We start from the raw sequence: 10,667 nt of genomic DNA on the forward strand, positions 1-10,667 counted from the left end.
GTGTGTGTGTGTGTGTGTGTGTGTGTGTGTGTGTGTGTGTGTGTGTGTGTGTGTGTGTGTTAACTAATCCTTAAATTGTTACATGAACTTCCTTTGAAGCCAATAGGGGATGCGTGTAAAGACTTCAGGGTTAGGCACAAGATACCTCCACCCCTACTTGATGGTAATATGGATAATGCCATAACCCACTTAAGTCAATCAAAGTGAGAGGTATGGAAAACTGTGTATAGAGAGTGTTAGAATGGAAACTCTTACCAAATAGGCTAGAGGAATAAGCATGGGTCTGGGGGTTAAGAGTGTTTTATTCCTGTCTTTGCCACTGCCCTCCTGTGTGCCCTTGGGCAAGTCATCTAGGGAGGGATTGTCAAACCCCTTGGGATTTATGCTCCTAAATCACTTAGGTGCATTTGACAATCCCATCGTTACCTCTCTGGCAAGTGTGAAATAGGGATAATGATAGTAACGTACCTACTGTGCAGGAGTGCTTGGAGAGTGAATGATCATTTGGACAGAGAGCGATATCTGAGAGCTGAATATAAATAACAAATAATGCAACTTACTAGAGAGAACAAGGGAAGGAATTGAGGGAGAGGAAACACACAAGCTAGTTATGGAATGGGAGGTAGGTCTAGGAGCAAAGTTTCAGTAGAGGGAGGTGTTTGTTATAATTAATATTGCTTATTATTTGTATTGTGGGTAGCACCTAGAGGCCTCAGCCCCATTGTGCCAGGGGCTGTACAGACTATAACAAAGAGGTGACCCAGGCCCCAACGTTTAAGATGAAAGACAACAGGTGGATACAGCAAACTGCTGGGAGACAAGGAAGCAGTGAGGCCATTATGAACAGTGGAATAAGCAGTGATCACCGCACACCAGCTGTCTAAGGCCTGGTCTACACTACGACTTTAATTCGGATTTAGCTGCGTTAATCCAAATTAACCCTTCACCCGTCCACACTACAGAGCCAGTTAATTCGAATTAAAGGGCACTTAAAATCGATTTCTGTACTCCACCTCGACGAGCGGAGTAGCGCCTAAATCGATTTTGTTAATTCGAATTAGGGTTAGTGTGGCCGCACACCACCGAATTACTGTGGTTAAAGTAATGGGGTAGTGTGGCCGCACACCACCGAATTAATGTGGTTAAAAACCGAATTAATGTGCTTAGTGTGGCCGCGCACAATCGAATTTATACAACCTGTTTCCCAAATTCGAATTATCTAAATTCGGATTAATCCTGTAGTGTAGACATACCCTAAGAATTGTCAAGTGTTTTGTAGGCATCGTGGGACAGTGCCTTTTAAGAAGAGATGTAAAGGAGGATAGTGGCCTGGAAGATTTTTATAGGGTGCTTCTCCTTTGCATAAGTGGTAGCACGGGAGACTGCATGATGACCGCTTGTCTGAAAATTTGGCAAATGGGCAATCAAGGGTGACATTGTGGGCAAAGTGGAGGTGAGAGTTTACACCTGTCTAGTGGATTAGAGATCCTAGGTAGGCCAGGCATAAGCCATAAAGGGCCTAAAAGGTGAAGACAAGTAGCTTGTGCTTACTGCAGTGGAAATGGAGAATTGCAAGCAAGGGGGTGATATGGTCGAAGCAAGCAGCCTGGCAGATGCTTCTGTGAAGTATGTAGGCATGTATAGGGTGGGAAGAAGGACGCATTGTGTTTGTGCTGTACATTCTGTAACATCACCCTGTTTGTCATGTGTCTCTTCTGTCTCCCTTTTCACTCCTCGGACAGATATGACTTTATCGAGATACGGGACGGAGACAGCGAGTCGGCAGACCTGCTGGGCAAACACTGTGGGAACATTGCTCCTCCGACCATCATCTCCTCAGGCTCCTCTCTCTACATTAAGTTCACCTCGGACTACGCACGGCAAGGCGCTGGCTTCTCTTTGCGCTATGAGATCTACAAGACAGGTCAGTGTCAAAGGCAGACTTCGGACTGGCAGACCTACAGCACCTATCTTCCCAGCAGTTGACATTGGGATCATCACAGAGCAAATCCCATAAGCCACATTTTCAGTAGGGTTTTTAGCATGTGCTCAGTACAAAGGGTATTATTTTTTGGCAAGTCTGTTTCATCACATTTCCAAGAAGGTAAAGATTTTAGTGGTGCGTTATAGTGCTTTTTGATTCGTATCTTGGCATGAAAAGCAGGTTTCCTCATTAAATTCTCTTGCATTCCAGAACTACAAACACTCTATCTTTTCTTCATGGCATGTAAGCGCTTGTTAAGTCAGGGCTAAGTGAAGATTGTCCCTCCTTTAGAACTGTGTAGAGCTCCTGTGGATATACAACTTAAGCACTGATCAATGACTCTGTTTTCTCTTTCTGGAAGGCAAGGGTTTTTGTAACGGGTGGACTTCTCGTTTAAAGGGGCTGCTGCCTGCAGTGTCAGCAAGGGAGTCAGACAGGCGGCTGTTGAGTTCAGTATAACAGGAACTATTCATAATTCTGTTTTATACAAAACTATTCTGGAAGAAAGTAAAAGCTGCTCAAAAGGCCTTTTTATATCAGCTCTGTCTAAATATTTGTCAGAACTGTATGTATGAGAACAAATAGTCTCAAGAAAATACGAAACTCTATGTTTGTGTGTGCACACGCATGAGTGTGTGTGTGGGAGAGATTGAGGGGTTGTACATACTTCCACTTATGTCAGTATAACATATGTCGCTCAGGGGTGTGAATAATGTCTTCCCCTCCCACTCCGCCCCCCTGTGCGATATAGCCGGTGTGGACAGCGCTATGTCAGCAGGATTGCTTCTCCCACGAACATAGCTACCACCTCTCACGGAGATGGCTTACGTCGACGGGAGAGCGCTCTCCCATCGGCATAAAGCGTCTTCTCTAGACGCGCTACAGCGGCGCCGCTGTAGCGCTTCTCGTGTACAGTAGCCCTGAGAGAGAGAGAGAGTGAGAGAGAGAGAGAGCTTGTGTGCACATGAGCGGCATAAGTATGTTTTGCACAAGGATACCCGAAGCTATCTGTCATAGGACCAGGCCCTCTGCCCACATTAGTGGAAGAAAACACACGACTGTCACATCATCAGCAGAATATGAAACAAATACATGAATATACTGGAGAATCAAAAATAGACGCAGCTTTGTTTGTTTCTTTTTCAGAATCTTAATACAAGCACATAAGTATTTAGTGGTTTTGAGCACAGTTATATATTATTTAGAGACAGATGCTTGTAAATACACAGAGACATACTCACATACAGACTCGGGTGCTGATGACCAGCTGCCTGGGGATGGGAATACGAATGAAATAGGACTTCCTGACTTTAATTTAGAAGGGGAGAGGGTGGATTAAAAAAATCTATCAGTGTATCTATCTATTCCTGGGGTGACTCATTAAAATGGAGAATCGTTATGAGGGTGTGGCCATGTAAAGCCTCTGGCACACAGTTGAGCAGTTCTTTTTCCATCCAGTAGAGGGCAGTGGTGCACAGACACACCAGCCAGTTCATGACATGATTGTCTCACTTAATGGTTGAACATTGATTAATCCTGAAGGGGTTAGTTAACCCATCAGGACGGCAGTTTTCGTGGGATTTGCTGAGGGAATAGTGGACACTGAGGCAGGGATCAGGATGAGTCTTTGTGCAGATGGGAAGATAGTTGACTCAAACCAGGGCTGTCTTGCCTCTTCCTACCCATAACCCTTGGTCCTATCCCAGTCCCTCCTGTGTGCCTTGTCCCACTTGCCCTTGCTGCCAGTCCCAGGCCCTGACTTTTATGTCATGAAGCAGGACTGGGAGTAGTCCAGGATGCAGCAGTGCCCAGGATGAGGCTGAGCTGACACAAAACCAGGCAGTGACACCGTGCCGAGAGGCCGGCTGGCAGGGAGTGAGAAGCACTCTGTCCATTGAGTACGAACCAGGAAGGGGCTAACGTCGTGGGGCTAACGTAGCGCCTGCCTTCCTCCTACTCCTTCTGCCTCTGTGACGCAGCCCTTACTTCCTCTTCCTCCGATGGTCTTTTCCCACTATACTTTGGGAGAGATCAGATCTGAACTTCATGGCTCCAGCCATCCCTGTCTCTGGGGCGTGACAGTGAGAGCAGTTGGACAAGCCTGTTTTTAAGGGTATGTCTACACTGCCCACGATACAGCGCGGCAATGCGGCCACACTGTGACATGGGCAGTGTAGTCACACTTTATCGCCGGGGGAGAGCTCTCCTGGCGATAAAAAATAACTACCCCGAACGAGGGGTGGTAGCTTTATCACCGGGAGCGCGGCTCCTGGCGATAAAGCACTGTCTATACTGGCGCTTTTCAGCACTAAAACTTTTGTCGCTTCTGGGTGTGTTTTTTCACACCCCTGACCGAGAAAGTTGCAGCGCTGTAAAGTGCCAGTTAGACAAGCCCTAAGTGGTTTCCTTTTAGTTGTTTATGTGCTGAATTGTTCCCTCAGCCTGGTGAGTGGGAGCATTTAGCACATATTGCTGAAGTAAACATGATTTCCATTTATTATTTGCAGGTTACCTGTAAAGCAAGTCATTGTTTGCTGGTTACAGTCAAGCTATTGACAAAGATACTAACCGCTACAAGCGACCCAAATGAGGAAATCGTTGCTATCTAACAGTATCACAGTTACATTTCTGTTCAGTCCCTAGAGGACATTTCCTGACAGTCAACATCTGGTTTACTGAATATTTCTGTGCTTTCCTCCTTGGCTTGGAGTGTGTATTAGTCTCTTCATAAATCCGGCTGCCTTTTTATTTGATCAGGAGTAAATACATTCTTATTCTTGTTCATTGTGTTGTCTTGCGATTTGTGCTTGGCCTCTTCTATTTCCCTCTGCATTATCACACCAGAGAAGCTGGTTGCTCTCCTATAGTCAGTTAAGAAATTCCTCTCAATGTTACTCCACCTAGGGGTACAACAGTACCAGTAGTCCAGCTGTTATCTCAAGTTGCTCTCCTAACTTGCGTAGGCTAGTGCAGATCTTAATAACAAGGCTCCAATTGGTCCCAAGAAGGCTTGCACCGACTCGGTGAGTGGGAGCAGTGAGTTTATAGAGGAGAAGCGCAGCATCCCTATAAAACAAAAGTCAAAGCCTTAGTGAATGTTAACCCTCTGTTACAGTCATGGAGATAAAGGCCTCTGTAACACCCTCTTTGCCCCTCCGATGGCCCACAGGCTGGAGATTTCCATTGTCAATTGTCCAGCCTCTAAAGAGCAGTGGTTTTAAAGCAGCCATGGTATGAATAGGACACAACCTCCTCTTCTCCCCCACCACCCTGAGGCACCTTGAGCAGGCTGTGGTACGAGGGAGGCCAGCGTCAAGGTCAGCAATAAATAAGTGGCAACATTGTCTGCCCTGTTGGCAATGAGAAAGTCTTCCTCAAGAATAGAAATAACTAACATTTCTGGTGCAGACAGCTGAATAAGAGAGAAAGAGCGCTCTGTTCCTCCTGTCAACGGAATCTCTCTCACACACACACACATGTGCGCGCACACACACACACCAGTCCTCCGACCCCCGAAATCTTTCAGCAGCCACAGTCTGGAGACATAGGCTGGACCAGCCATTCATACGCTCTACAGCTAAGGTCCTAGGCTTTGGGTGAAGTTGCAGAGAGGTTGCTCTGCTAATTGCCACTCCGATGGAAAATAAAATACATAATAGCGATAATGAATCATTGATCATTTATACTTCGCTAGCAATTGCCCATGTGAGGATTTCAAAATGCTTTACAAGCAGTACTGAAGTAAGCCTCACAGCAGCATTGTTTCTAGGTAAACATTAGTATCCCTATTTTGCTGATAGGGAAACCGAGGCACAGAAAGGTTAAGTGACTTGCCCAAGGCCTTGCAGGAAGTTTGTGCCACAGCTGGGAAAATAACCCAGATCTCATGACTCTCAAGAGGAAATTTTAGCTCCAATACCGCAGTGATGGGTGCTAGTGCTAAGTTCTAAGATAGATAAGCAGACAGACACAAAATCGGTAGGTCAGGGAGATCTCTTTTAAAAATTAGACAATTCCTCGGCCCTGCCAGATTCCATTCCTTTCTCCTTCCTCCCTAGGTCAGTCATCCTCCCTGATTGTGGGTCATGATTCCCTCAGTTAGTTCCCCAAATATAGCCCTAGAGAGCTAGGTCTTTAGTCTGGCCATATATGTGTTTTACCCCTTATGCCCATTTCTCCCCCTGCCTCCCCACAATATGCTGGGGGAACCGGTATATTATTTACATTAGCCCAATTGCAGTCTGCTGAGTTGACCCCGAACATGCTGAGTCCAGGTCCATTGTTGGTGATGGTGTGTCACAAGAATGGTTGCATCTTGGTTGCATTCATGTCACAGTGCCAGCTAAGAAGACCCTGTGCTCCAAGAGCCCATCGGTAGACTGTAGGAATGGGGTGAAAAAGAACAGCAAACTCTTCCTCATGCCTGATCCACTACTGCTGACCATGCTGTTGCCTCAGAGCATAACCCCTGTACTGCTGGCATGGTGACATTATAACATTGTGTTGCAACAGATGTTGTTGCAGTGCAGCTTGGGCTTCCAACCTTTTGGGCTTTCCTATTCCCTTAATACCATTTTCAGAGTATTTGCAGCGGGATTAGCTATCGATTCTGAGTGAGGTTTTCAAAGCAGTCTAGGCACACGTCTACAGTGAATGTGAGATGTTCAGTCCAAAGCCCGTCGGAATTATTTAACAAGCTCACCCTCTGTCGTTATGAAATTTACAAAGCTCTTGTGTCCCAAGAAGTTGCCAGCAAAAATCCTGACAACGCTCTGGATACAGAGTGAATATTGCCAAGCGCACAAGGAGGCGAGAGCTGTCAATGTCAGCCATGTTGTTGTTGTTAGTTACGTCCACTTTTTCTACCCCTGCAGGCTCTGAAGACTGTTCTAGAAACTTCACCAGCTCCAATGGCACTATTGACTCTCCAGGATTCCCTGATAAGTATCCCCACAACTTGGACTGCACTTTCACCATCATGGCCAAGCCAAAGATGGAAATCATCCTTCAGTTTCTGACCTTTGACCTGGAGCATGACCCCTTGCAGGTCGGAGAGGGAGATTGCAAGTATGATTGGCTGGACATCTGGGATGGCATTCCTCAAGGTAAGCACTGGGGCGATGTATCACCAAGGCTTTTCTCTATGTCTGGCTAGTCTCCCGTTAACCAGCTGTAATGATGAGTCTGGAAAATTCCATAGCGGGGCATGACTTGTCGGTATTCTGCAGCACTAACAAATGCAAAATATTGTTGGCCTTTTCTCAGCTGTTAGGATTTGCATCATCACCATATTTATCTGTCTCCAATACTGGGTTTGTCCCCATGGAGTGTCAGCGTAGACTTCATATTACTGATGAACCTACACTTTTAATTTTCTAATTGTATCATTGGATCATTTGAGTTAGAGATGAAAAAGATCTATTGATCACTGAGTCCATCTCCCCGCAAGTAGAGAATAACATCTGTCCTATAGAGGATGTATCAGATGTGTTATATAGTACATGCATTAGAAATGCAGATAGATGGAGACACAGATGTGCACTAGAAATTCGGAGAGGTGAACAAACTGATATTACACTTGATCTACCTCTGTTCTTGTAAAAATATAAGTGATAGAAACTAAACAATCAAAAATGCCTTCATTTCATCCGGATTCGTTCTGTAGGGTTGTTACTCGCTATCCACTACCAATGTATTCTTGCCAAGTAGTGCTGACTTGTCAGGTTAGATAAAGACTAAAGAGTCCAACCAAAAGGCTGGAGCTACTTTGCTGCTCTTTCTTTTGCAGTTGGCCCTTTGATAGGCAGGTACTGTGGCACTAGGACACCTTCCGAGATCCGCTCAGCTACTGGTATTCTCTCGCTTACCTTCCATACTGATCTGGCAGTGGCTAAAGATGGCTTCTCTGCCCGCTACTACTTGGTCCAGCAGGAGATCCCGGAAAGTAAGTTGGAAATTTTACAGTCAGGCCTGTTTGTGGGACTCATGCAGTCATGTGGGATTTTTATTGAATTTCTGGGAGTGTTTCCATCATTCAGTGTGTCGGTGTATGCAAGCATTTGTACGAGTGAGCCAGGATGAGTGTTTTCAAGAGGTTGTTTTCCCAGACAGCCGTACAGAGAGAAAGGAAACTATGTATATTTTAGCTTCTGCGTGGAAACTATAGTTACTGATTGTGATGGGTTGGACCCCCGTTCTGGGACGCCACCTGATATACAGGTATTTCACTGAGCCTTCCCTGCACAATCAGCCTGCATTCCCTCTCCCTGCTTTGCTGAATTAGGCTCTCCGACCTCTTGCAGCACACACACAGGTAGGGCCACACCCCACTGCAGACACAGACTGAAGTCAGCTCTGTGTGAGAGGACTCCCCCAGCACTCACGTGCACACCTCTTTTGGGAGAGAAACCCAAAATAATACTGTCTTGCGTTGTATAGAAAAATCTGCACAGTGCAAGCTCATAAAAATCCGCCCTCTTCCTCAATCTGAAGAGAGATGTGCACACTTTTTGCCCCCCCAGTTAGAAATGGCATAAACTGGGTTTTATTATAAACAAGAAACAAGTTTATTAACTACCAAAGGTGGATTTTAAGTGAATATAAGAGATAACAGACAGAACAAAGCAGATTACTAAGCAAATGAAACCAAACACGCAAACTAAGCTAATTTCACTAAAGAAATTGGTTACAAACAGTATTTCTCACCCTAGATATTGTTGCAGGCAGATTACAGAAAGTCTTGAAAGGCAGCTGCACTGGTCTCCCTCTTGAGACCTCAGGTATTATTACGCACAAGCTAGACACCCTCCCAGCTTGGGTTCAACCCTTCCCCCCCACAGTTCAGTTCTTGCTTCTAGGTCTTTTTTCAGTGTCTCTTTGGGTGGGGAGACAGAGGAGAACCCATGATAATGTCACTCCCCTGCCTTATATAGCTCTAGTGTAAGGCGGGAAGCCTTTGTCTTCTAGTGGAAAACCACTGGCATTCCAAAAGAGGAGGAGGGGTATCCAGGGCCAGGTGACTCGGACCCATGTCTGTGCAAGGCTGTGGCAGCCATTGCTCGTAAGCTGTCTCCAGCCTCCACAGGAAGACTAAGCCCTTTCACAGTCCATTGTCTCTGCTAATGGCCCCTGAGCCCTGTCTGGCTTTTCCATTGTTGTACCTCAAGGGCTGGTTGGGGGTGACACCCAAAGTAACACATTTGAAATACAGATACATAGTTAATATTCCCAACTTCAGATACAGAAATGATACAGGCATACAAATTGGATAATCAAATTCAGTAAATCATAACCTTCCCAATGATATCTCACATGAGCCATCTTGCATAAAGTGTATCTCAGTTATGTCATATTCATATCATAAGCATATTTTCATAAAGAATATGGAGTGAAACGTCACACTCGTGAATTGCAGTTTCCATCTTAGTCCTACCTTTTCACTTGTTCATAATGTTCTCATATTCCTTTTGTACTGAAACTCTCCATGTCTGGTCTCAATCCAAACAATTTTTGGAAAATTTGGGCAAAATTGGTGCAGCCATATTTTTGATAGAGTGGGGGAAAATACAGTTTTCCCAAAATACACTTTACCAAATTGCCAATTGGAATTTTGCACTTGTCTAATTCAAAAATCCCTGAAGCTAGAAAGTTCAAACTTAATCTTGTTTTGTTAGCCCTTGTTAAGGAAGGGGAAAGTATTTGGTTTGATAAAAATAAGTTCTGTACTTTTAAAATTATGAACGTTTAAACTCAGCAAGTTAACACATGCATATTAGAAAATTTCTTTTATTTTTCTTCGTGGCATCCTTCACCTAAGACCATGGTCAAAACCTTTCTGTACTGTGATGCCATGTTACAACCGAAAATAGTTTCAGGACACCCCTCTCAGAAGTTTCAAGCCTCCCCCCCCCAAAAAAAAGAAAGAAAGAAAGAAAGAAAGAAAGGGAGGGTGGCTGTTGAGAACCCATGACCTAGAGCAGTTTAGAAGTTTAAAATATTGGACATGCACAGTCAGGGTCTGCTGTGCTAAGGACATTTGCATTATGGCTGCCTTTGTGTAGTAGTCTTGCATTCAATATATCTCAGTTAGGAATGTCTCAGCTAGGATTGCATGAGTTAAGGATGCCTCAGTTAAGGTAGGGTTACCATATTCAAACATTTAAAAAAGAGGACACTCCACGGGGCCCCGGTCCCGCCCCCGGCCCTGCCCCAACTCTGCCCCTTCCCTGCCCCCGGCCCCGCCCCAACCCCACCCCTTCTCCGCCCCCATTCCAACCCCTTCCCCAAAGTCCCCTGCCCCAACTCTGCCCCCTTCTCTGAGCACCCCGCATTCCCCCTCCTCCCTCCCGCTCTGATCTTGGTTGGGGGTTGCTAAGTGCTTCCCTGCTCCCCACTCGCCCCGCAGCCCCTGCAGCCTCTATGCCCTTGCTTGCCTGCCCTGCTCCTCCTCACCCTGCAGCCTCTGCACCCCCGCCTCTGCAGCCTCTGTGCCCCCTGCTCCCCACTCGCCCTGCAGCCTCTGCACCCCTCCGTCCCTGCAGCCTCTGTGCCCCCTGCTCCCCACTCGCCCTGCAGCCTCTGCACCCCCCCGTCCCTGCAGCCTCTGTGCCCCCTGCTCCCCACTCGCCCTGCAGCCTCTGCACCCCCCCGCCCCTGCAGCCTCTGTGCCCCCTGCTCCCCACTC

At 46.2% G+C, this 10,667-nt stretch overlaps 1 protein-coding gene across 1 annotated transcript in view; it reads left to right on the forward strand.

The window, feature by feature from the left end:
* NRP2 (neuropilin 2) overlaps positions 1–10,667 on the forward strand; it is a 122,959-nt gene that overhangs the window by 37,766 nt on the left and 74,526 nt on the right. The window contains exons 3-5 of the mRNA XM_024206359.2: positions 1,743–1,924; positions 6,859–7,089; positions 7,773–7,928. Coding sequence (XP_024062127.1) covers positions 1,743–1,924; positions 6,859–7,089; positions 7,773–7,928 — 569 coding nt within the window. The remainder of the gene's footprint in view (positions 1–1,742; positions 1,925–6,858; positions 7,090–7,772; positions 7,929–10,667) is intronic.

This window comes from Terrapene carolina, unplaced genomic scaffold (assembly GCF_002925995.2).
Source record: "Terrapene carolina triunguis isolate 2854851 unplaced genomic scaffold, T_m_triunguis-2.0 Scaffold62, whole genome shotgun sequence".
Taxonomy (NCBI): domain Eukaryota; kingdom Metazoa; phylum Chordata; order Testudines; family Emydidae; genus Terrapene; species Terrapene triunguis.